We start from the raw sequence: 26568 nt of genomic DNA on the forward strand, positions 1-26568 counted from the left end.
CCGTGGGTTAACTTTCTTTTATTTCTTTTTTGTTGTTGTTGCTGTTTGTACCAACATTTTTCAAGCAATAAATCTTTTTTTTTTTTACTAATTAATAAATAAAAAATGTGCGAGTTACGTTGTGATTTAGAATTAGCTGCTTCCTCACTTCTTGACGCTAGAGGGAGACACAGAACTCACGATGGAACAAACAGGACTTGAGTGAAACGTAAAAATAATTAAAATTAATATTCTTAAAGTCATATAAATACAATACGGTTGAATAAAAAGAACAAATAAAGAAAAAATATATATAAAGAATAATTCAAACCTTGCGCCTAACAAATCCCGTTTCCGGGTACCGATCTTGCAGTGACACTTGTTTGCGGATGTGAGTGACAGGAGTGGACAGCTGATTTGAAGCTTCTGTGGCAACTCCTTCTCTTTCAGCCGTGCCCTTTTTACTACAGGCTGCTGGAGCTCTCTTACATAATGTTTGCTCATTGATCAGTCTCACAGAAGAAGCATTTTGTCGCTAGCCAGAGGAGGTTTCATTGACAAGCTAAAGTGTAGCTACAGTACGAGACTTCACGACAGCAGTCAGGTAAAGACCAAAATGTAAGTCTTATCCACAAATAAACTTTACTGTTTTTGAGTTTAGTGCAACACTGTAATAATGCTATGTTCTATGAATCCTTTTTTGTAAATCTGTGCTCTTTTTTTCTATTAATGCCACTTACTTTTCATTAAAGTTGTGACTTGCTGCAGGTGTAGAGACAGTTCTCATTCATTAACAGGTTTAATATAATAGATCCATGGTTTATAGTAACTCAGGTCAATTTTCTATTTGACAAGCATGTATTGTAATAAACACTTTTCCCCCCCAACCATAATAAGTAAATGCTCCAAATTTCACAATCAATAGGTTCATATTGTTTAAGAAAAAAAATGTATGTATTATTTCTAGCCTGTATTGTTTTTGAAACATCACATTTGTGAAGTACTGAAACTACCAATCTTTTGTAGAGCTGGTTTTGACAATTGTAAACCCAAATACAGCCTGCTACGTAGCAAAATGTGTCATATTCCCTGTCATAATGGATCAAACTATAAATTACTCATGTTAATCTATTCTACTGTAGCCTTTTCTTGTCAGATTAGCCAAACTATAGCTTTAATCCCCTGTCAGACTGGAATTTATTGAGACCTATGTGGAAATGTAAAGTTGTCTTTACAAGCACACACCCTCAGCCCTTCAGGAGCATGTATTTGTTATAGGGTGTCTGGGTAAGTAGTGCATTTTGTGTGATTGTATTTATGTGATTCATTTCCTCGTCTTCTTCAGTTTCTTCATGTCCTCCATGGCGCCTCATAACTTCTCGTGGGTGGACCAGGGGAAGGTGGCAGGCCTGGCCCTCCCGCGGTACCCGGCGGAGTACCAGTTCCTGTTGGACAACGGGGTCAAGCACCTGGTCTCGTTAACGGAGCGACGGCCCCCGCACCACGACTCCTGCCCCGGACTGACGCAGCACCACCTGAAGATCACGGACTTCACGCCCCCCTCGCCCGCTCAGATCGACAAGTTCCTGAGTATAGTGGAGGAGGCGAACGCTAAAGGAGAGGTGAGGGACAGACAGGAGCCGGCTCTGTATGGGATGGACGGATCAGAGTGAAGTTGCCAATCTGTGCTGTCAGCTGCTCACATATTACAACATTCATACTTCAACAGGGGGGGAGTCGCAAGAAGCTCCCAGGTTCAATGCTTTGACCGTGTGGGGCTTTTCTGAGTGGGGTTTACATGTTCCTCACCCAGTGTATAGATGAAATCGGGATAAAACATTCTTTACCTTAAGATAAGATAAGCTTCTGTGAAGCTTCACGACCCACCTACAGCCACTACAAGAAGGATGGAGGAGTGAACCACTTTTGTCTGGGCGACAAATTTAATGAATTCAATTAATTCATGCTTTTGAAAACAGACGATTTGGAAAATGGCTAAATCGTAAAATCGAGTCCGTCGCTCCATGTCCCCCCCAACGTGCAGCCAATTTATCAGCGTTTTTTCTCACGATCTGCTGCTTCACAAAGGCCGTGTGTTGTCTTTTAAGAGGACGAGGTGGAGTTTTCTTTCCCACTTTCCTCCAGTCTGCTCCTGTGCCTTTCTCTCACTCTGCTCTGACCGGACCATTTAACTCCGCCCCTTTCCTTTGAGTTTCCATGGAGACGGTTGTCAATCACAGCAGAGGCATGAAGATGATAAAACTAAAACACTTTTGAAAACTCCATGGCTTATTAAGAGGTTTTGCTTTTGAGAGCAGACAAGGAAAACCTAAAGCAGAAATAACTATTTTTAAATAAAGGTTTATGTTCTTAAAGGGACTATACAGAGTTTAAAAATGTCAAAATTATGTATTTTCCTCCCCCTACATGTTCCAGCCGTGTCCTAATGTGAAGAATGAGCTCAGACCTGTTCACCACAACTGCCTCTAAAATCCTGCACTGTCACTCAAAAAAGTGTTACTTCGGGTCCGAAGTGCCGTCATGCACGAGCTTAATATAGAAGCTGCAGTTACACGTATGGCCTGAGGTGGCAGTAGTGAGTGTAAAATCGCGAACTTGCATCTAGCCCCTTTAATGGGCCTAATTGTATTGTATTATGAAATATTAATGAGCAGTTTGACTCTGAGCAGTTTTCTGAAAGATCAGGAGACTTTTTAAAGTTTGTTTCAAATTAAGTCGATTAAAATCGTAATCACCCAAACTGATTAAAAAAAAAATTTGATTTTATTTTTTGGCCATATCGCCCAGCCCTATCATTAACTCAGTTACTCTCAGCCTGTGGAACTTCGCGACCAGCAGAACCCATTGGAAAATATTAATATCACCTTATAAAAAAAAGTTGAAATAGATTCTTCAGAACAGCCGCCTTTTGCTTTGATCACTGAGCCAAATCATAAACAGCTGAGTCACTTTTCACTGTTTCTCACCTGAGCTTTACTGTTCCCAGCTCATGGTTAATGTTTGTCTTTTACTGCGGGCGTGTTCAGGTTTTGCTAATCTCACTCTTCTCCTTCAGGGCGTGGCGGTCCACTGTATGCACGGGCACGGCAGGACGGGCACCATGCTGGCCTGTTACCTCATCAAAACCAGGAAACTGTCCGGCATCGATGCCATAAACGAGATCCGGAGGCTCCGTCCCGGCTCCATCGAGACGCACGAACAGGAGAAGTCTGTGGTGCAGTTTTACCAGAGAACCAAGTAAACTTTCACAGCGCCTTGGACTGAACAAAGGAGCGGATAAAGGATAATATATTTACATTATGGTATAAGACGAGTGTGCCTTTAGTAAGAAAAGACATATTTTAGACCTGTGACGTTAATTGTCCCACAAAAAAAACAGAGAAAAAATAATTGGCTTTATAAAACTGCTGGGTTTTGTTGATGTTACTATAGCAGTTCCAAAAATATCAGCCACAAATTTAAAAATCATGAGACTCGAACCCATAAATTAGGGATCATGCACCAATACCAGTATCGGGTATTGGGCCGATACCACATGCTTGTACTCATACTCGTACTCATTCATGAGGTTCCGATACCAGAAACCGATACCACCTGAACTGCTGAGGAGAGAAAATGGCAACAAACTGAAGAATTCTTTAGTGTAAATACAATATTCCACATAGAGCTGACTTTATTACAGACGACACTCCCTAAATCAAAGTCTGAGCTGGATTGAACCAGAGCTTAAACGAATAGGCCACCGTTTTTTACATACTGAGATATGTTCTTACCTAACCTTAGACGAGTTAATATATCCCCGTCTGCTCTTTGTCCGTGCGCTCTGTCACGCAAACGGAGCACATACGCAGGCTCTCACATATGTGAGCGGGGGGAAGTCTTTAGGAGTTACTGCACGGACGTTGTGCTCCTCGCATTGAGTTGCCTTGTGTACGAAATGCGCGGTATAAATAAAGTTGCCTTGCCTTGCCTCCTCGTATCATTACGCCTCACAATATAGTACCCCTTTTTATCTGCTTATAAAATCGTCATGCTACATTTCTGTGTAAATATACTTCGCATGAAAACACTTCACGTAACTTTATTTAAATAGGGAACACGTGGAAGAGCTCGGTAGCTTCTATCGTGAGCTTTTTTGGAGCTATATGACATGTGGGAGAGGCTGCGTATGTGCTCCGTTTGCCTGGCAGAGCGCACGGACAAAGACCAGACGGGGATATATTAACTCGGCTAAAGTGAGGTAAGAGCATATCTCAGTATGTAAAAACGGTGGCCTATTCCTTTAATGTTGTTAGTGCTGCAGCGTCTGCAGTGTTTACAACATACAGGCTAATGTTGCTAATGTTGCTAAACTAGCCGCTACAACCTTATATTAGAGCATCTAATAGAGGATCTTTTTTTGGTCAGGCAGTACATTTGTTTGTTAGTACCAATTGCCGCTGGCTGCTTTGCTTTTTGGCCACAACACTAGGGGCCGCCATTGCTCCGCCATTGCTGTAGTACCTCCATATCGCCACTGGTCCCCCATTGAAAACCAATTTTAAAACCTGGTCCCAACTTTTTTGGAACTATCTAGAGCTTGATATTCCTCCTGTGACAACGCTGGGTTAGTTACAATTAAGGGGACCAGGCTGGTTTTCGTAATAAGAATTTTAGAAATCTCGTACTTAATGAGGGTCGGACTGTTAGCATTGGAGCAGCGCGAGCTACACGTCACACAAGGGCCGAGTCTATGGTGAAAACTTTTTAGGAAGATGCTTCGTCAGAGCTGGGGAGGAGGAGTCTGTAAATCCGCCATGATTTCCCCCTCGAGCGTGGTCATTGTGGTAAACGGGGAGGAGTGAGGAGAACCTGTCCATTTATATATACAGTCTATGGTTAGGACAGGCCAATATTGTAGATTTTCATGTTGAAACTATAAAGCCAAATCTCTGTTTCTGTAAATATTTATTTTTTAAAAACACTTTACACTGACACACTAGTGAACAAAAGAGGATTGTCCAGCTATTTAAAGGTGCATTATGCAACTTTTTATGTTGAAGAAAAAGTTGACAAAAATAGCCTTTACTTTCCATCACAGTGGCCTCTACAACGCTCCAGGATTGTTTTGTTTTCTAGGTTTTCTGGTGATGGGGTCCCTTAGCAGCAGAGAAAACCTTTCAAACAATTGATCCTGGAGCATTGTCGAGACCACTGTGATGGAAAGTAAAGGCGTCATGCTGACCACTCATACAGCTACTGGGTCAAATACACATAAAAAGTTGTATAATACGTCTTTAAAATGGAGGACTCAAGTGCACAAACTACACTGATATAAGATCATATAAAATCATAGCAAGATCATCACGACACAATATAAACTTTACAAAAACAAGGACGTTTGTAGCTTGAACAAAGTGGCAAAAGTACATGTATATAAAATGTGTCTAAAACGCACAAAGCCGTTTCACTCTGTGCCGTAAGCTACGTTTTTACATGATCAGCTTATTGTTATAGAACAGAAGCTTTACGCGCTGGAGGACAGAGAGAAAAGCCGCTGTCGCTCACGAAACGGCAACTTCTCCGGAGCCAGTGGTTCCGGTTTATCCTCTGGCGTTCTGCGGGAACAAAAGAAAACTCCCTAAATGTGTGTCGCTATTACGGGGAAGATAACGCAGTTTGTGGCTTTTGGTTAAGCTTTCACTCAGGGATTTCCTCATTTGTTAAAGTGAAGGACATGTTCATAAACAGGAAGCAACACTGTATTAGCTTCTTTAACTTACCGATTTGCTGGCGTGTGGTTGGCATCTTGTCTGGATCCGTTGCATTTCTCATCTGACAAAAATAAAGTCACGAACTTGTAAAGCTGCATTGACTTTGACTTTTTGAAAAGGTGAATATTTACCTGAGCTTTTTTGCGTTTGGGACAAATTGGATTCTGTCGGCTTTTCTTTATGGTAAAAGTTGAAATCTCCGCCAGAGGTTTTCTTGTTCTGCAAAGATATTTCACTGCAGGTTACAATGGTCAACCAAACACGACAACCAAACGCTTTCAATCTAATGCAGTCATTAAAATACTAAAGAAAAGAGTTTAGTTGTTGTTACACTATGGCTCAAAGGTTTGGGGTCACTTAAAATGTCCTTATTTGAAAGAAAAGTGCTGCTTTTTCAATGAGGAGAACATTGAATTAATCAGAAAAACAATCTAGACTTTGTTAATGTTGTGAAGGCCTATTCTAGTTGGAAACGGGTGTTTTTTTAATGGAAAACCTACATAGGAGTGCAGAGTTTGTAAGTTTATTAATGGAATGCCCCTTGAGATGTGCCATCTCGTTTGCGAGGGGGTCCATTAACACAAAACATTAGTTACAGTTAACAAAATACAGTAAAAGACAAGATACAGACAGGACAAAACACACATTAGGACAGTCACACACAGACAAAACAAACTTGCTCCATAGTCCTCCCAAACCCCTCCAGGATACTTAGACAAAATGTACAAAATAAAATAGAAATGAATAAAAATAAATAAATAAAAAAACAACAGCAACAGAAATATAATCAAAAGGAAACAATTCCAAGAGATGAGGTAAAAGTACAAAATTACAAATACACTTAAAGACACAAACAAGGTGTTTTTAGGTGAGAAAATAAGGAGGCTCTAAAAAAAAAAAAACAATGTTAAAGAACGAATGGATAAAGGTAAACTATTCCAATCAGAGGGGGCTTTGAACTGAAAAGCTCTGCGTCCTATTTCTTTATTAATACGTGGGACAGTAAAAGTAAGAGAGTGAGTACTTCTAAGTGAATATGTGGATGTAAATGGAAAAAGAAAATGCAGAGGCGCATCACTCCAGCGTTCTAACGGTACATTGTGTTAGTGAATCGTGTTAAAGCAGTACTAAGTAACTCTTGCCCCTAGAGGCCATGAGCGCAACTGCAGGTGTTGTAGCAAGTTACTATTTTTTAACTTATTAATTGTCTTGGAGAGTAAATACTACACTGACAGGAAAGACGAAGGGACAGAGGAATATTGTTCATCCAATTATACAATGGAAATATTTTTTTCACTTAAACTTTGCTGTAAATACTGTTTAAAGTGGCGCTAGCCCGCAGTTAGCTTTGCCCGTTAGCCTGTTAGCTTCTTCTTAGTGATTCTGTTAGTGTGTATTGGTGACTCCGGTCCGGTGGCAGTCAAGATGCAAGCATGGTTTTCTGGCCAGAGACACCAGGGGGAGATGAAAGACCCTCCAATCATCCCACAAACACTTGTATTACCCCCCACAGGGACTACGGAAAGGATTTATTAAGGTGAGCAAGTTACTTAGTACAGCTTTAAAGGGTAATTGATGAATATGCAGATTAAAGAAGCTACAGAACTGGCCTGGGTGACCCCAAACTACATAGTTTATTGTGTAGAAATTTTGGGAAATACTACAAAATCAAACACTAAACCGATCTCCACCCTGCAAAAAAAATTACTCACTTGCTAACTTATTGACTAACTAAAATACTTATTAATGAACTAACTAACTTACCTATTTACTTAATTACTCACTTTCTCACTAACTCACTAACCAACCAACCAACTAGTATACTAACTAGCTTCTGAAGTCTCAGTCTGATGAAGTCTCACCTGGTCTCGAGGCTCCATCTCCTGAATGCTCCTCATCAGGTCCAGCTCCTCGGCCTCGCCCTCTCTCTCCTCCATCTCCTTCAGACGCTTCTCGAACTCGAACTCCAGACTCAGCCGCTGCAGACGCTCGTTCTCCTCCAGCGAACGCTTGGATTTGGCCCGAAGCCTCAGCACCTCCTGCTCCATCTGCTGCACCTGAGAGAGGACCACAGAGAGGACCTGAGAGAGGACCACAGAGAGGACCACAGAGAGGACCTGAGAGAGGACCTGAGAGAGGACCTGAGAGAGGACCACAGAGAGGACCTGAGAGAGGACCACAGAGAGCACCTGAGAGAGGACCACGGTCAGACTCACTGTGCTGTGAATCCACCGTCTTCAGGGACTGACGTAAAACATATTCATATTCAAACCCGACATAAAATTCACTTGTGAGGGTAGCTATCGATAATAAAAAGTTTAAATACATATTAACTTGATTTTATTTCTGCCCTACTGTAGCATGAGAGGAAATAACTTTATGTAATGGGGTCCTGAGTTGATTACGTGTCAGTTTTGGTGTCCCAGCCAATTTGGGGCCCAAGGCAAGATTGAACTTTTGCACCCCCCCCCCAAACAAAAAAAAAACAAAAAACATTTTTAGTTGACATTTCTTCCTGTTTCTTCACCCAGAGATCATTCTATAGCTGTTGTTTCCCCCCCCCAATCCTTTTGGACACACTTTAGATATGGAAAAGGCTAGTTTTATTTAATTTAATTTTGATTAGCATTGTTATATTATGATTATCTATTCTTTAAAAAGAAAAAGAAATCAGAGCATCATGAAGGAACCTCTACTTCTTAAAGGACTTGGCCATCGCAGTAATATCTTTACTGTGTGGACGCCAAAGTACTCCTGGTATTATTACACCTTACAATATAGTTCCCCTTTTTATCCGCTTAGAAATTAATTTAATTTTGTGTAATTATACTTTATCGTGTAACACTTCACGTAACTATATTTAAAAAGGGAAAACGTGGACCAGACAGGTACAAATGAACTCGTCTAAACTCGTCTCAGATAAGCGATACATTTTTGGGCTCAATATTTATCGTCTATACATTTATTAGCATTTTCCCCTTATTTTTTCTTGTAAAACTTTGATTTTCTTACATTATGTTTAGTGCAGCTTGTGTGGTATTGTAGGATATGATGATGCACTTTTAGAACAAAGGTTTATTCTCAATTTTATGCCTGAGAGTTCACAGTATCTAGTATCGTTTTAGTCAATAATATCGTTTATCGCGATACTTTCCTGCCTCAATATATCGAACTTCAAATTTGTTATCGTGACAGGCCTAGTTCGGACTTTACAACGAACTGAAGAGGAGCGCCACCTACGGGGACTCTCGGACAGCGAACACTTTATGAAGCCTCAGGGTCGTTTCATCACACGCTGCAAACAGACTTCAAAGGGACTATATGGAGTTTAAAAATGTTAAAAATTAAGTATTTTCCTCCCCCTACATGTTTCAACAATGTCCTAAGGTGTAGAATGAGCCCAGAACTGCCTCTAAAATCCTGCACTGTAAAAAGGTGTTAATTCGGGTCTGAAGAGCCGTCATGCACGAGCTTAATATAGAAGGTGCAGTTACACGTATGACCTGAGGTGGCAGTAGTGAGTATAAAATGGCTAACTTGCATCTAGCCCCTTTAAAAAGCGCTACATTTGACTTCCTTCTGCCTGGAGTAACTACTATCGTCCATCTGGAGGCGCTGCACAAGGTCATTTTAGGAACTGTGCCAAAATGAAGTCTCTAGGGCCAAAAGTTTCAGTCACTTTACTCAAACCCACTGACCTTCTGAAGCCTCCTCTGCTCCTCCTGTCGGTCCATCTCCTCTCTCTTCCACACGTCCCACCTTCTCTCCTCGTCTCCCCCTCGCACTTTCTCTCCTCTTTCCGAGTTTATCCTGCGATCCATTTGAAACGACACGTGTTTAGTCGGCGTTACGTTCACTTGAGGCTTCGCTCCGTTGACTTGATTTCCCAAACACGACTTTCTGGCAACGGGACAGTCGTAAATGGGATCCTGCGTCTGCTTTACGCCTCTTGGGGTTGGTGTTTTGATTACGTTTGGAGCGTGGATTTGCTGCGCCGGGCTTTGGAAAGTAGTGAGTGGCGGGTTCTTCTTCGCGGCTCTGGTCAGGGGGATGTCGATGCGAATGGGCTGGATGGAGGTGGCGGGCGTCGGGTGGTTGCGAAACGGCGCGTGCCAAACGACGGGGCCGGTTTTCGCGGTCCGCTCGGGACGCTCATAGAGGATGTCGTGTGCGGATAAACTCTGGCGCATGGGGAAGGAGGAGAGACGGTGTGTGTTTGGGAGAGGGGTCCGATGTAGAAGCTGCATTTCGGGCCGTTTGTCCACAATGGGGCGCTCCGTGTCCATGCAGAGGAGGTTTTCGTGGGACAAAGCCTGGCGCTGCAAAGATAATAGAAAAAAAGATAGAGGGGATGGTAGTTTTATCATTCAGTACTCTTTTTCAGTATTATGCAAAATCAACTTTTTCAAGCTTTACATCATGTTATTATGTCATTCCCTCATTAAAAACATGCTGAAGTGTTGCCTTGGCACATTCACGTATTTTTGAGTAATCTGTAAAAACTCTGATGGCGGCAATTTTAGGGATAGGTTTGCCTGAGTCCTCCTAAGAACGCCCCCACCTCCTGGAGACGCCTCCGAGCTTTCGTTACCAGCCGAGTAACCAACCACTGCTCCTCAGCAGAACCCCCTCCCCACTGATGCCACAGACAGCGTGTGGAGGGGGCGTGTCTGAAAGGGTCAGAGGTTCTTAAAGAGACAGAGGCCTATTTCAAGACATTCACTACAGCCATTTTGAGAGAGACATTTTATACAAGGCAGTTATTCTAATTTACTGCATTTACAGACCAACAGAAGGTTTGGTCATCATTGTAGTGTGATATAGACTGGTGCTATGTGATTGAAAAAAAGCAGAATACCCCCTCTTTAAATATGTACACAATACACAGCCAACAGAGCGAGGGAAGTCTCCTCGACTTTAGCTTTCTATAGCCTGGTGTATGAAGCTTTCACTCAGTCAGAAATATCAAAGATCTAGACTCTATTCTGTGAGTCAATCTTTAAAGGCACACTGTGTAATATTTTGCACTCTACTGTTGCCATCAATACAAAACATGCTCCTAATGAGCAGCTCGACACAGAAAATGCTTTTTTTGTAGTCAAGGAATGGGTTTGGATGAGGACCTATTTACATCTCTTATTTAAGCCTTTAGTCACATCTCGAAGGAAACGAGCTGGAGACGTCCTGCTCCCAGTAAAGTTACAGTCAGGCCTGAGGAGAGTTCAGCCACTCACAGCAAACACACGTTTGTTTGGTCATTTAATAGGTGTTTTTTAACAGTAAAATATCTGTACCTATTTTTTTGGGGGGGGGGGTGAAATGTTGCGCGGCATAGCTTTAAAGGGACTATACAGAGTTTAAAAATGTTAAAATTATATATTTTCCTCCCCCTACATGTTCCAACAATGTCCTAATGTGTACAATGAGCCCAGACATATTTACCACAACTGCCTCTAAAATCCTGCACTGTCACTCAAAACGCTGTTAATTTGGGTCGAAGTGCCGTCATGCACAAGCTTAATATAGAAGGTGCAGCTACACATATGACCTGAGGTGGCAGTAGTGAGTATAAAATGGCGAACTTGCATCTAGCCCCTTTAAAGCTGCCCTCAGCTATTCCATTTTGCCGGGCCGGAATGGTTACATTTCCACATTGCGTCACTAGATGTGGCACCTCTGAAAGTGAGCTAACGTTGTCCTGCAGAAGCAGAGAACAGCTCTACATCTCCCACACCTCACTCCCTACACACCCCTGACCTGCCCCCGCACCATCCCTACATGTGCCGTTAGAAATGTTTGAAACAGCAGACGCCACAATAGTTCGCACATAAACACAATCAGAGTGAAGCGTGTGGAGGGGGGTGAGGGCACGGGGGAGTCAGGTGAGGAGGGAGCAGAGCAGGGTTCACTACTGACACCTATTTCCAAAAAAACAGCTGAGGGCAGCTCTAAGCTTCATGCTTACTGACAAAATAGATGTAGTTTGAGTTCTGTGCACTTTATTCATGAATTGTTTTTATTGTTCAAGATGTTTATGATAACGACAACCAGAACAACAACATAAAACTAGTTTAGATTAAAGCTGTGTTTCAACCAGGGGCACTGAGACCTGGGGCACTTGAACACTTCAAATTTAAAAAATGTCAATATGAAATGATAAATTCATGTTGCTTTTCAGTAAACATCTTTATGGTTTTGATCACTTTGTAATAATATTGGTCGGATCATTGAGACAGGCGAGACAGGAGTGTAAATGATCAACTCTCGGGGTACTTGAGACACAAAAGGTTATTCAAAAACCTTGTGCCCTAAGCAACTTCACATTTTGAGTACATTTTTTGGCCCCTCTGCTCACCTTTGGAGGGGATAGTTAAAGAATATTAAAGAACTTTTGAAATGAAGAACACGTACCATGACCATGTTCCTGTTGTAACGCTGCGGCTCCGTTGTTCCTTGTGCAGCTCGTTTTAGCGTCGGCTCTCGGCTGGATTCAGAAATGTCCTTGTGTCTCGGAGTTGGTAGAGTCAAGTATTCCCTCTGAGCATTGGGAGACCTGTAGTAGTGGCTCTGAAGACGAGATCAAGCACAAAAACAGTTCAGCTCGATTCCAGTAAACCGGAAATGATGGAATATTTAGGTTTTCGGAAATTGTGACTGTGACTGACCCCGGAGCAGAGGTTGATGGTGGAGTGGGCGGCCATCTTGGTTCCTCTCCCTCTGGGCTCGCGGGCTTCGTCTTCTTCCTCCTCCAGGACCAGGTCTGCACAGACACAGGGCGAGGTGTGAATCTAAGGAATGTTCAGAGACGATGTGAGGGTCAGGGCGACTCACGGAGGATGTTGGGGTTGGAGCGGTACAGCTGTCGGTTCCTCTGCAGCTTCACTTCTCTCTGTCGTCTGCTGCTGCTGCCCAGTTCAGCCTGCGAGAGCAAGAATTAAGACTTAATGAAGTACAAAATGCTATAACTACTCCTATTACTGCGTGTTTCTCACCATACTGCTGCTGTGGACCATCGGGACGCCGCTTGGCCTCACCACTGCAGATTTCAAAGTTTCTGCAAAATAGTCAATACAATTTTTAAAAATATATGTTGTCCTTTAATGGGGAAGATTGTTTTGGGCACACGGTTCTGCTTCTAGGCCTGTCACGATAACAACATTTGAAATTTAATATGTTGAGGCAGGAAAATATCCCAAGAAATGATATTATTGTGGACCACTTGATGCAACTGAAACTAAAGAGACTAGATCCCAGAGTCAGGAGCGTTATGGCCCCCTTACTGTAACTTATATCTTATATCTTCATTTCCTTTAACCTCTTAACCCCCCACCTGAACTGAGCACGTTTTCTCCAGTTTGGCTTTACCCAAATCTAAAAGCTTCTTGAACAAAACGTCAAAATAATGAAAATAATGAGGATGAAAATACAATGACAAAAAGAGCGACAGAAACACAATAAAGAAGCAACAAAAACACGATTAGAAAGTGATGAAAGGACAAAAAGATCCAAGAAAAAAGCAACAAAAACACGACTAAAAGTGACAAAAACGTGATGAAAACATAAGCCCTGTCACGATAATTAGTACTATATATTGATTTATTATCGTTCAATAAATAACAGATAAGCGTCACATTTTTGGGCTCGATATTTATCGTCTATACATTTATTAGCATTTTCCCCTTATTTTTTCTTGTAAAACATTGATTTTCTTACATTGTATTTCATGTTTAGTGCAGCTTGTGTGGTATTGTAGGATATGATGATGCACTTTTAGAACAAAGGTTTACTGTCAATTTTATGCGTTCGCAACATCTAGCATCGTTTTAGTCAATAATATCGTTTATCGCGATACTTTCCTGCCTCAATATATCGAACTTCAACTATGTTCCCGTGACAGGCCTACTAAAACCTTTGCTATATGCACCTAGTCAAAGGTTTCGAGGCACTGACCATTGATCTCTGGCCCTTGTGTGTGTGATTAGATGCTTTGTATGCTTACAATTTAAAGGGGCTGGATGCAAGTTGGCCATTTTAAACTCACTACTGCCTCCTCAGGCCATATGTGTAACTGCACCTTCTATATTAAGCTCGTGCATGGCGGCAATTCGGACCCGAAGTGACACCTTTCTGAGTGACAGTGCAGGATTTTAGAGGCAGTTGTGGTGAACAGGTCATTCTACACATTAGGACATGGCTGGAACATGTAGGGAAACACAAAATTTTAACATGTTTAAACTCTGTATAGTCCCTTTAAGAAGAAATCTTAGTAATCCATTGTTTTTTAAGTACGTATGTGTGTGTCCTTTATAACACATGCATTGCAATTCAAACTAAACTACATGAAACATGATTTACTGAGGTCAAATTGTTCAAGTATTAGCAAAAATAGGATAAATAGATAATCAATCATGTAAGTTAATGAACCGACGATGAATGCTGAACCTAAAATGTATTGTTTTATTTGTGTAATCTGTAATTTATTGGACAATAAGTCGATAGAGTAATCATCGTGACAGGCCTGTCTGCTTCACAAACATCCACAGAACAGACGCATAGAAATTAAACAAGGCAAGAATAACAATGACAGGTGAAATATGATAAGCTGCTCCTACATAATCATATAAATGACATTTGAACTTCAGCACAACTCTGCTCAAACTGAGTGTTTTGTACCTGTGGCCCTCTCCGGTGCAGCCTCTCTCAGAAGTTCTTCTAAACCATGGAGAGCAGCTGCGTGTTTGGCCACCTCTAAAGTCACCACCGGACCAGTCTGCAGCAGCGTCTCCACCGCACTGGAGGCACACAAACAATATTACAAAATTCACAGTATTATGACTTTTGACCTGTCCATATCAAAACATCTGCTGTGAAGTGTCAGGTGTTAAAATCTATTTCTGCGAATCAAAAGTGTGACATAAGTCCTTTCTTGAAACACACCAAAAAACACCAGAGTTTGATAAAATGACTGTTGCTGAAATTGTTTGATTGTATGTTGCACTTTATTGCCTTGTGGGGAAAATGGCAAGACATGTTTATCTGTAGAGCACAAGGCAATTCAAAGTGCTTCACAGAGTTACATAAAATGACAAGAAGGCAGATCAAATCAATCCATAAAAGATAAATATACTCAGTAAAATCCTTTCAGTGTCATATGCACAGCTAAACAAAACTGCTTTCAGCCTGGATTTGAAAATTGTCGGAGTTAAGGCCTGTTTCACATCTTCTGGAAGTCTGTTCCTCCTCATCATGTTTAGTCCCAAGCAGGACTGTTTTAAATTATTTTACATGATTATATTGTATTTTACATTATTATATAGCAAAAACAATTCTTGTTTAGGTCACGGCTTGTCATTCTGGGGTTATAGTGTGTCCCAGTTGAGAATCAGAGGTTTAACTGCAGCTCACGCAGGTGCACTTGTGCAAGACACTTCACCGACTTGTAGTGCATAGATTCTTGAGTATGTGAAAAAAGCTAATCATTAGACCATTCCTATGATTTTTTAAAGAACTAACCAGAATGCTCACTCCAGCCACAAGGGGCCAGCTTAAATAAAAAAATATAAAAGAATTCCACTCATGTCCAGCAGAGGGCACTGACATAATAAGAGATCAGGATATAAACAACACATTACAGCCACGTGGTAAATGGTCAATCTGCCGAATGAACAATGACTACAGTGTGGAATCTTGAGAAACTTATGACACAGGCTGGTAAAGCGCAATTACAATCAGGATTTTGACCAAATCAGTACAATTTTAACCTCTTAACCCCCACCTGAACCGAGCACATTTTCTCCAGTTCGGCTTCTAAAAGCTTCCTTCAGAAAGTGTCAAATAGCGACAAAAATGGGATGAAAACGAGGATGAAAATGCAACAAAAAAGCGTCAAAAACGTTACAAAAAAAGCGATTAAAATGTGTAATGAAAACACAACAAAAGAGCCAAAAGAGCAACAGCAAAGTGAGGACAAAGCCACAAAAGAGCAACAAAAACGCAGCAAAAAGCAATGAAAATGTGGCAAAAAACCCAACAAAGAAGCGACAGGAAAGAAAGGGACAAAAAGTGACGACAACATGAGGAAAAATATCCATTTATATGAGTTTTGTAGGTCTTAGCTTTCAAATGAGGTGTTACGTATGGCCTATAGGCTGTAACCTTGTATGGGTAAAGCTGAACCAGAGAAAATGAACTCGGTTAAGAGGTTAAAATCCAACCTTATTATGATTATTATTCATTTATTGAAAAAAACTGTTGACGTGTATGTGGCTCAACTGGGACCATTCAGCTGTTCATCAAAAGCAGCACATTGCAACACTCCACTTGCCAAAGCCAGAACCGTTCAGCACATTTGAACATTTTTGTATTTCTCTGTCTTTCTTTTACTTTATGGGCTATAAAAGATCGTGAACATTGACTGACCAGAACACGGTCGTAAATCCAACCCCACTTATCGCCGCAGCTGTTCAATCCCACGCCGCCTTCACCAAACCCTCAGAAAATACGACCGCATCGAAGCTTTCCAACGCAGCCCCGCATTACAGGCATATTTGTCAGAGTCCTGCCGCATTTACCGCCATGTTTTATGTTTAATGGCTCTTTTCATCTCCTTCAGACGCAGCACGAGGCCTTTAATCCCGTACAAACGTGTTTAAGGTGATATAATAGTTTTCTGACCTCTCTTGGCTCACGCCGATCAGACCGCGCCCGTCCACGCTCAGCAGCTGGTCTCCACATGACAGGCGGCCATTCTGGAATCAAACAATGAAACCATATTGTAAACCAGTTCGGCTTTACCCAAACCTATACGCCTATGGGCCAGTGTAATGCTTTATGTGAAAGCTCAGACCTGTATATCTGATCATAACTGATGTTGTCATGTTTCCGCCGCGTTTTTCACATTTTAGTGGTGTTTCTGTCTTTTTTTTTTTACATGTTATCGTTGCTTTTTTGTCTTGGTTTCGCCACATTTTCTGAGCTTTTATGTCACTTATTTGTTGCATTTAAAAAAAAAAAATGTGTAGCTTTTTTTCGTTGCCCTTTTGTTGCATTTTCGTCTCGTTTACGTCACTATATTGACACTGAACCAAGCCCATTTTCTTCAGTTCGGCTTTACTCAAATAATAGTATAATAGAGATGAAAACAAGGATGAAAACGCAACATAAAAGCCGCAAAAGAGCGACTAAAAAGTAACAAATACGTGACGAAAATGTGACAAAAATGTAATAAAAAATCCACAAAAAGAGACAGAATGCAATAAAAACTGATGATCAAAAAGCAATGAGAACAAGCGATGAAAAAGCAACGAAACCACAACAAAAAAGTGATTAAAAAAAAGAGGAAACATGACCAAAACCATTACAAAATGTGAAAAAAAAACATAGCAACAATGTGACAACAAAGTTTGGATCAGTTATTTAAGATTTTTATTGGTCAAACCATGTGAATGATTTGAAACGATCTTTCTCTCATCCTCGATTGTCGGGCAGGGAGTTCAGCTTCCCGATGGCCTTGTGTATGAAACTGTTCTTCAGTCGACTGGACCTGGCCCGTGGATTCCGCAGTCTCCTCCCTGAAGGCATTAGAGACCGTGTGATGTGATGCGAAGGGTCCCTGGTGATTCTGACGGCTTTGCGGGTGAGACGGCTGGAGTACATGTCCTTAACGGAGGGGAGAGGGGCTCCACAGACCTTCTCCACAGTTATGTAGGTCTTAGCTTTCAAATGAGGCATTACCCCGGCCCTGAAGTTGCTTAACTCTGTTGTAAACGGTTAAAGCAGCTTTCATAATTTCAGAGCATTACCATTTCCGCAGGTCCTCCTCTGACGATGGATTTGATGTAGATCCCGAGGTGGCTCTGTCCCGCCCCCTGAAGTGTCACAGACTTACGAGGTCAGTACTGCTGTATCTGCTGTGTTTTCATTAGTAAAAAGTCTGAAAGATGGACTGACTTTAGCGGCGACGATGCTGAGGCCCATCCCGCTGTTCAGAGGCTTGTTCAGGGTCACGTGCTCCACTTCGGGCTCCCTCTGCGCCTCCTCACAAAACAGAAACACACACAGTCGGTGAATAAGTTGACCACGAAGAGGATTTGTGAAACCTCCCCATGATCTAAACATAGACCCCAATCCCGAACCTGAACACTAGACCAGCCGATCCCAAATCTCATTCCCATCCAAAGAACGCAGAGTCTCAATCACTTTGGTTCCGGAGATATGGGCTTTTTTATCGGCCGATATCGATAAATCGGTCGGGCCCTTCATTTCCTGTAACCTCTTAACCCCCACCTGAACTGAGCACGTTTTCTCCAGTTTGGCTTTAACCCAAATCTAAAAGCTTCTTGAACAAAACGGCAAAAATGAGGATGAAAATACAACGACAAAAACACAATAAAGAAGCAACAAAAACACGATTAGAAAGTGATGAAAGGACAAAAAGATCCAAGAAAAAAGCAACAAAACTAAAACTAAAAGTGACAAAAACGTGACGAAAACATGACAAAAATGCGTCAAAAATCAAGGAATAAAGTGAGGAAGAAAGCAGCAACAAAAACAAGACAAAAAACAGACGAAAACATGACACAAAAGTCACGATCAGTTTTGTTGGTCTCAGCTTCCAACACTGGCCTAGAGGCTGTAAGCTCTAGTCAAGAAATTTTAGATTTGGGTAATGCTGAACAGGAGAAAATGTGCTCAGATAAGTTTTGGGGGTCCATCCACAGTGGCTCTGAGGCCTGAGGGGGACTTTGAGAACCACCCAAGACAGCTCCAGAATCAATACATCTCATTTGAACTATTTTGTTTACTTCATTACCAGATAAGTGGCCTCAGGGGAGGGGATTATGTCGCTGAAATGCACAGTCCAGTCTCCTGTAGCGCTGGGCTGAGGGGTCAGGGAGCACACGCCTGTAACCACAACCACACAAACACAAATCATCATCATTGGTTTAGTTCTAGTGAGACTTTCTTTAGATCTGGTTCAATCCTGAGTCTTTGCTCGTCTCACCTCTGGCACAGATTGGCTCCATGAACTCGGTGAGCCCTGGAGGGATCCCCCGCAGAGTCTGGCTGCAGTACCCCAGCTCGGGCAGCAGGAGGGGCAGCGTCAGGGTGAGGCTCTCCTCCAGCGGGACGTCCTGACTCTGATCAGAGCTGGTCTGAGCCGCTGACACCAAACCATCAATCCACTCCTGCAGAGAAGACCCAGAGGCAACAGTTACAACCAATGATCTGTCATTACTGAAGAAAAAAAAAAACTTTCTCAATGCTTTAAAGAAGGAGTTCCCACAATAACAAAAGTTTTATTGTTAAGGTATTAAGGTATTAAGGTCCCAAGCCCCAAAAAAATGCAGCACCGTTTACACCTCTGCTTTTGTGGCCCACCACAATTGTAAAAGGTAAATGGTGTCAACTTCAATAGCGCTTTTCCACCTACATTAGGAACTCAAAGCTCTTTACAGCAAGGATCCAGTCACCCATTCACGCTCTCATTCATGCACCAATGTACACAGACACTGGAGGCAAGGAGGGTGAGGTGTCTTTGCCCAAGGACACAACAGCAGTGTGAAACCTGTGGAGCCCTGACCTTCTGATCATGAGACGACGGGCCTACCACCTGTGCCACTGTCGCCCTAGTAGCACAGATGGTCGTCCCTGGATGAGAGGTACTCACAGTGGGGATGGGAGGTACTCACGGTGGGGATGGGGCGTTGGTGGAGGCTGTAGCTGTAGCCCTGCAGCAGAGTCCTGATCTGCCTTGGGCTGAGTCTGAAACAGCGGCTCTGAACCTCCTTCACTTCCACAGAGTGGTCCATGGTCAGCAGAGACGTCGCCTGGAGACATTGTGTTGCTAATTAGCAGTTTTGCTAAAAACAATGCATCTAGTCTGTCCGATGCTATTGTTACGACCCTCTTAAATAAATAAAGAATAAAAATGTTTGATTGAGAACCATTTCTCACAAAGTTCAATTTAAAGTGATTGTGGACGATCTTCCCGTATATTTGATATCCTTCTTCTGCTCATGTCTAAAGGGGCATGTTTTGGCGATGGCCCAGGTGTCACCCGGGGGACTAAAGCAATGTCTAAGGGGGATCGATAAAAAGCTCAGTTCAGTTTTCTCATATTAGATTTACTGTAAAAAAAAAAAAGGGAAATCCCGCCCTCAGAATAATCATTATCGGGCCCTCATTGGACAAACACAATGAGATGTCCCTGGCTCATAAGCAGCTAAAATCTTCATGTAACGAAACCAAAACTAAACTCCGAAACGCTCTCCACTGAACTATTATGCATCGCTCCATGACTTCGTGCTGATGGAGTCCGGTTGTGCGAGGCCTAGTTTTGTGTTTGTTTTGTTTCCTGCCCGTTCCTACCTGTATAATGAGCGACAGGTGACAGTCCGCCGCCAGCTCCAGCCCCTGCCTCTCGGCCCAGGCCTCGATGGGCGTGAGCCTGTGCCGCAGTGTCGCCCCCCAGTGGTGAGAGCGCAGAGCCGGGGGGTCAGTGCGGGGCGAGAGCAGGCGGTTAAAGAGCCAGGCGCTGATGAAGTGGAAGAGCTGAGAGAAGAGCTGGATGGACAGAGCCGGGTGAACTTTACAGCGACGCAGCAGAGACATGGAGGTCATCAGAGTGTTCAGGACCAGCTCTGCCGAGAGAGATAGAGTTTTACTTACTCAACCACATGTTTTACTCAAGTAAGAGCTCTGTTGTTACCGATTCCTTTTGGCAGAGCTCCGTGAGTCTCGGGGTCCAGGAGGAACGTGGGTAAGTGCTTCGTAAGCTCCTTCTGTAAACACTGAAACAGGGTCCTACAGGCCACAAACACAGTCAGTCACTGAAGGAAAGAAGTAATAAGCATGTAATGGTTATTTAGTGATACCTGTAGGCGTGGTGCAGGAGGCGGGACATCCCCTTCTGGCTCTGAACGGTGATTGGCTGCAGCTCAGAGTCGCGTTTCAGGAAGTGAAGGAGTTCGCAGCAGTTTGACATCCAGAAGCACAGGGCTCCGGCTGTGCTCGGCTGCTTCTGTGGGAAGAAATACAGCGACAGGTAGACTAAAGAACCTTTCCCTTTTCTGAGGTCTCATCACTTATTTCCCAGAGTTACAAAGGCCATGATTGACAGACAGATTAACCCCTTTACCGAGCAGGGGGGTTAAGAGGTTAACCAGGGTGTCTTTTTGGGAGAAAATTCAAATCCTTGATCACTTTTACTACATCTGTTTGTCAAACATACAAACGATTAGGTCCTTCATCTTCAAGATTTCAGTTTTGGCTGAAATTGTTCAGAATGCTTTGCCTAAAAGCTGCTTGTTGTGTCCAATTTGGCTTTGAATATTCCTCTGTTTGATGGAATGTTTGCAAATCTTTTCAGAAATTCTTTTTTTGCATTTGAGGCATTAAATAGTACTCAGCTATAGTAATCTACTTCCTGGTAAGAAATATTCGACTAGATAAAGCATTAACTCCCACCTGAAAGAGGACATTTTCTCCAGTTTGGCTTTACGTAAATCTAAAAGGATAAAAACACAAACAAAAATGTGGCAAAAAAAGCAGCAAAAATGTGCTGGAAAAGCAACAATAACAAAATATAAAGGGGACAAAAGCAAAAGAGTGACAAAAAGTGCCAGAAAAGCAACAAAAAAGTGAGAAAAGAGTGACAAGAGCAACAAAAAAAACGACAAAAACAAGATTAAAAAAAATGAAAACACGACTCAAACCCGGCAACAGTTTGTATGCCTTAGCTTTCAAATGAGACTACACTGTTGCTCTCCTGTCGAGAAGCTCTTAGATTTGGGTAAAGCGGAACTGGAGAATATATGCTTGGTTAAGGCGGGGGTTAAGAGGTTAAATGTGACTTCCTGCAACCTGTATAAACCCTGAATGTGTCAAAAATAGACAATGCATCATATAAAGAGAAAACAACAGCGGGCCTAAAGCAGATCCTTGTGGCATCCCTTTGATTACAGAGAGGAACTAGGAAGAGAGACCGGCGATGGTTCTGTTATTGGCTTATCCTTGTGGGAGTATTCTACATACTAACACCTGCGCTCACCTGTATGACCCTCCTCAGCCGGTCCACCATCTTGTCTGTGAGCTGGACGACTGTTGAACTCTGCCCCCTGGAGGCTGAGGCCGGCGTCGCAGAGAGGAACGAGCGGGCGGCGGCGTAAAGGACGAACGCAGGAGACAGTTTGAAGTGCACAGTGGAGCTGTTGGTGTAGTTCATCACCGCAGACAGAAACGAGTCCTCAGCTAATGACAGAACAAGAGTCAATTTAGTTGAATAAAAACAACATTTTTTATGATTTTTTGCGTTTTCGTCACATTTTCATCTCGTTTTTATCGCTGTTTTGACGCTTTTTCTTTTCTCCTAGCTTTTAGTTTTGGGTAAAGCCAAACTGGAGAAAATGTGTTCGGTTCAGGTGGGGGTTAAGAGGTTAAATGTGATTTCCTGTAATCTGTATAAACCCTGAATGTGTCGAAGACAGACAATGCATCATGTAAAGAGAAAACAACAGCGGGCCTAAAGCTGATCCTTGTGGCACCCCTATGATTACAGAAAGGAACTAGGAAGAGGGACCTGCAAAGTTTATGTTCACTGTTTATGCAAGGAAACCTTAGTTAATTCATACTCACTGTTTTCATGTAATTCTATTTTGATGGGCAAACACTTAGGACCTAAAACAACAACAACGTACAGGATGAGATCATAAAAATATAATGGAACCCTGAGTTATTATTAGCTTGTTAACATCTCACCGGCGCCTCTCTCCTGCTCCTCTTTTGTCTGTACAGAGCTGCTGTTTTCTGTTGACCTGGATGTCAATGAAAAGACACAGTTTAAATGATAAATTCAATGATTAATTATTAGAAATGTGATTTTGTGTTGTGTTTGCCGACCCTTTCTTAAGTTTCTTCTTGTCTTTCTTGGACAGAGTTCTCTTGAAGTTCTGTAAAATGCTTCCTTTTTCTGAATTGTTTTCCTAAAATAAGTGAAAAATGGTAAATGGACATGATCTGGTCTAGTGTTTACTCTACTTTTTGTCAACTTTTGCCTGTTTTCTTGTGAATTCTGTCGTAGATTTGGCCCGTACCCCTTTCGAGTCTTTGCCTCCCTTGAGCACAAACCGTCCCTCTCGGTTGTCCTTGTTCCAGTTGAGCTGAACCACCAGAGGGCGCTCATCGGGCTCCAGTCTACGCTCTGCACAAGTAAAACAAATATGTATTTACACAAAGTACACACACAGAGGAAGTCGTAGTTGAGCAAAAATAATGTACAGGGCTCATATTCAGTAGGGCCCCACCAACTTCATGAAATGATGAAATGGCCTTATTTGTGTTTAGAAAGGTCAGGTAAGGTCAGGTCAGGTGCTTTATTTGTGATTTGTGTACTTCTTTGACTGTGGTAAAAAAGTTTAATCTCCGTCTCATGTATTTCAAAGGTCAAATTAAATGTTGCTGTGGCCTGATGGGTCAGTAATTTTAATCAAAGTGTTTGCCTCTGGCCAAATTAATTAGTCAAACAGCATGAGTTTTCTGGTTGGCTTTCAGAAGGGTTGGATTACATAATTTTTTACATATTATTCCAATAGCAGTGGTTCTCAACCTTTTGGAGCCGTGACCCCCCTTAATAAAAATTAAAGGTCATGACGCCTTTGCTCTGCCCGTCAGATCTCGGAAGCTAATCGGGAAGGGCCTGCTGGGGAACGTAGTGATCGAGAGGTTGGTGGTGGTCGAAGGGGCCGATGATGCAGACTGGTTACCTTGCTTCCGTCAGTCTACCCCAGGGCATATGTGGCTACAACAGTAGTTTACCACCACTAAGTATGGAGTGAATGAATAATGAGTGTAAGCCATTATTATTATTGTCAGAATCAGAATCATTATTATTATTATTAGGTCAAGGTCAAGTTTATTTCTATAGCACATTTACAACAACCACGGCTGCCCAAAGTGCTTCACAACACAAACAGATGATAAAAACTATGAATACAAATACAAACAAGGCATAATAAACTTGACGTCAAAATCAAATTTAAACAAAAATACAATGGAGAAACAGTTGAACATATTAATTAATGGAATAATAGTGGAGTTTGTGACCCCCGCCCATATGTATGTATCCTATGTATTCCCACTGTTGGGTCACACCGCGGGAAACGGGGACATTGGCCAATTTAATTATTAAAAAACAGAGAAATAAAACAGTAAATGTATTTACTCACTGATTGCACTTTGGGCAGATGTGGCTGTTTTTAAATGTGCTATATAAATAAAGTTAACATTGACAATGACATTGAAATAAATGCAAAATTAAATAAAATTAAGAACAAATAATGACACTGGTAACGTAGCACACACATGTTACAATAAAAAATAATGATTAAACTTACATGTAATGCTTTCCGCTAGCAAAAAATTATTGATCAAACGAGCATTTTGATCTGTTCAACTGTTCACATAAGAGTTATTTGTTCGTATGTGTTTTGCGTGATTGCTGACCTTCTCCGGCCTGCACCTCCCAGAGCCAGAGGGCGCTGGAGAGCATCTTCAGGTCTGGTCTGATCTTCTCTGAGAGCAGGTCGATCAGCTGAACCGTGGTCCAAACGCTCGAAACGCGGAGGCATTTCGTCGCAACGTTCTCTCCAGATCTGTCCTCCAAGTAAAACCGCATCACGCCGTGGAACTCCAGGTTCTGGAGGAAAGAAAAGTGCCCATAACACTTTATATTCTGGAGAGTCTATAGTTAGCCTGTCCGCACGAATCAAAAACAAGGAGATGCATTGAGTGACAGGTCCCTTTTGATCGTTTAGTCGACTAATTGGTCCATGACGTCGTGGTCGACCAAGATTTTCATTGGTCGACTAAATGCACGCACTTTTACATAACACCAGAAGCCTGTGGCAGGTCAATCTTTCACCATGGACTAAAATGTCATTATAAAAACAGATCAAAGTGTTACAGACAGAGTGACCTTTGAATTGTTTGTGTGAAATGCTTTTGCAAAACCCAGCTGAGATCAGGGGCTCTGTGTCTTGGCGAGATGTTGGCCAGACTATAGTTATCGTCTATACATTTATGAGCATTTTCCCCTTATTTTTTCTTGTAAAACTTTGATTTTCTTACATTATATTTCATGTTTAGTGCAGCTTGTGTGGTATTGTAGGATATGATGATGCACTTTTAGAACAAAGGTTTACTGTCAATTTTATGCCTGAGAGTTCACAGTATCTAGTATCGTTTTAGTCAATAATATCGTTTATCTCGATACTTTCCTGCCTCGATATATCGAACTTCAAATTTGTTACCGTGACAGGCCTAGTTAAACCTTTGCTATATACAGCTAGTCGAAGGTTTTGAGGCACTGACCATCTCTCTCTGGCCCTTGTGTGTGTGTGATCAGATGCAAGTTGGCCATTTTATACTCACTACTGCCACCTCAGGCCATATGTGTAACTGCACCTTCTATATTAAGCTCGTGCATGACAGCAATTCGACCCAAAGTGACGCCTTTTTGAGTGACAGTGCAGTTTTAGAGGCAGTTGTGGTGAACAGGTCTGGGTTCATTCTACACATTAGGACATGGCTGGAACATGTAGGGGGAGGAAAATACTTGGTTTTAACATTTTTAAACTCCCTATAGTCCCTTTAAGGCTGAATTGCTTTTTTTTAAGTTTTGAAACATAAAGTACCAAATAGGTGTCCCAAAGGTATTCAACCTAAAATACAAAATTACCAAGATTAGTTGTCTAGAAGGGTTCCCAGAAGGGTGTTGCAGTTGATTTAGGAAGGCATCACTTAAAAGTACTATTTATAAGTAAAAATACAATGTTGTGCGTTTTGAACAAATCCCAAATACTCTCAAAGCCAGACATTCTCCCACAAAATATAGCATTTCCATTAAAAATAACGGTCTAATAGTTTTCAATTTTCGATTTAACCTGTCCCCGTACCCCAGGTTGGGAAACACCAATCCAGATTCTGTTCTGTATCGTCAAGTGCAGCACTTCTTGTTGTCGTATGGACTTCACAAATGGCTACGTTGAGCGTTGGGCCTTGATAAAGAGCTCTTTGTTTTGAACACCAGCTGTCATTCCTACTGTTGGTAAAACTACAGTATATTACTACTACTGCAACAACAACTACTACTTCTACTACTAGTACTCCTCCTCCTCCTCACCTGGTCTGGAGGGCTGATCTCAAACAGGTCCAGTCTGTTTCCGTTCCACTGTTGAATCACTTCACCCAAGGCCTCACGTTCTCGATTCTCCTCCTCAGGCATTTTCCCAAAACTTTTACGCCCCGTTCGTTAAACTCTCCTACACCCCTCCTGCGCTCCTCTCGTCTCCCTGTCCCGGCCCGGACTGCCGTCTGCCCCAACAGAGTATGAGGGTCTGTCTTTTTTTTTTTTTTTAAACTTCATTAACACAAAATCGAGCCGTGACCCAATTTAACGGGTCAGCGGCTGCGTGTTATGCGCCGGAGTTACATGTGCAAATCCCATGTTCTGACAGTGTTTTCAGGAGAGCCGTGAATTATGGATTATGAGAAAGTTTTCAAGACTTTAAGAAAGACTTTGGTTTAGAAAATTATCTAATTTTTAAACACATCCAGGGACATTCAGAATAAGAAAAGGCTTAAGTGAGGAGTTTCTTTCCTGGTTTGGACATTGTTTAGTCATGTTTAGTTACACACAGTACTTTCTTACTCTTATTTGAGTAAATACATTGGTTACTTTACCCACCTCTGTCTCTATTTGAGAACCACTTTCGGACTTTGCATTTGTCTGTTCCATGTTGTCACGGGTTTTGTCCTC

At 42.1% G+C, this 26568-nt stretch overlaps 2 protein-coding genes across 2 annotated transcripts; one reads left to right on the plus strand and one right to left on the minus strand.

Moving 5' to 3' along the window:
* The first annotated feature begins 363 nt into the window (after nucleotides 1-363).
* dusp23b (dual specificity phosphatase 23b) lies at nucleotides 364-3720 on the plus strand. Its single transcript, XM_079573602.1, has 3 exons — nucleotides 364-597; nucleotides 1325-1601; nucleotides 3056-3720. The coding sequence occupies exons 2-3, from the start codon at nucleotides 1332-1334 to the stop codon at nucleotides 3239-3241; spliced, it is 456 nt and encodes a 151-aa protein (XP_079429728.1). The 5' UTR covers nucleotides 364-597; nucleotides 1325-1331; the 3' UTR covers nucleotides 3242-3720.
* A 1611-nt stretch (nucleotides 3721-5331) lies between these two features.
* afdnb (afadin, adherens junction formation factor b) lies at nucleotides 5332-26034 on the minus strand (the record flags this gene model as incomplete). The annotated part of the gene is made up of 26 exons (XM_079574303.1): nucleotides 5332-5597; nucleotides 5763-5814; nucleotides 5885-5972; nucleotides 7616-7810; nucleotides 9452-10072; nucleotides 12165-12320; nucleotides 12413-12513; nucleotides 12585-12672; nucleotides 12746-12807; nucleotides 14427-14545; nucleotides 16428-16501; nucleotides 17555-17620; nucleotides 17703-17786; nucleotides 18565-18656; nucleotides 18757-18940; nucleotides 19445-19582; nucleotides 20124-20395; nucleotides 20464-20558; nucleotides 20630-20775; nucleotides 21805-22004; nucleotides 22389-22430; nucleotides 22512-22567; nucleotides 22653-22735; nucleotides 22847-22953; nucleotides 24255-24447; nucleotides 25933-26034. 26 exons carry the CDS (start codon nucleotides 26032-26034, stop codon nucleotides 5507-5509), a joined length of 3507 nt encoding a protein of 1168 aa, XP_079430429.1. The 3' UTR covers nucleotides 5332-5506.
* Between the last annotated feature and the right edge of the window lie 534 nt (nucleotides 26035-26568).

The sequence above is a fragment of the Gobius niger genome (genome assembly GCF_951799975.1).
Source record: "Gobius niger genome assembly, chromosome: 16".
Classification (NCBI taxonomy): domain Eukaryota; kingdom Metazoa; phylum Chordata; class Actinopteri; order Gobiiformes; family Gobiidae; genus Gobius; species Gobius niger.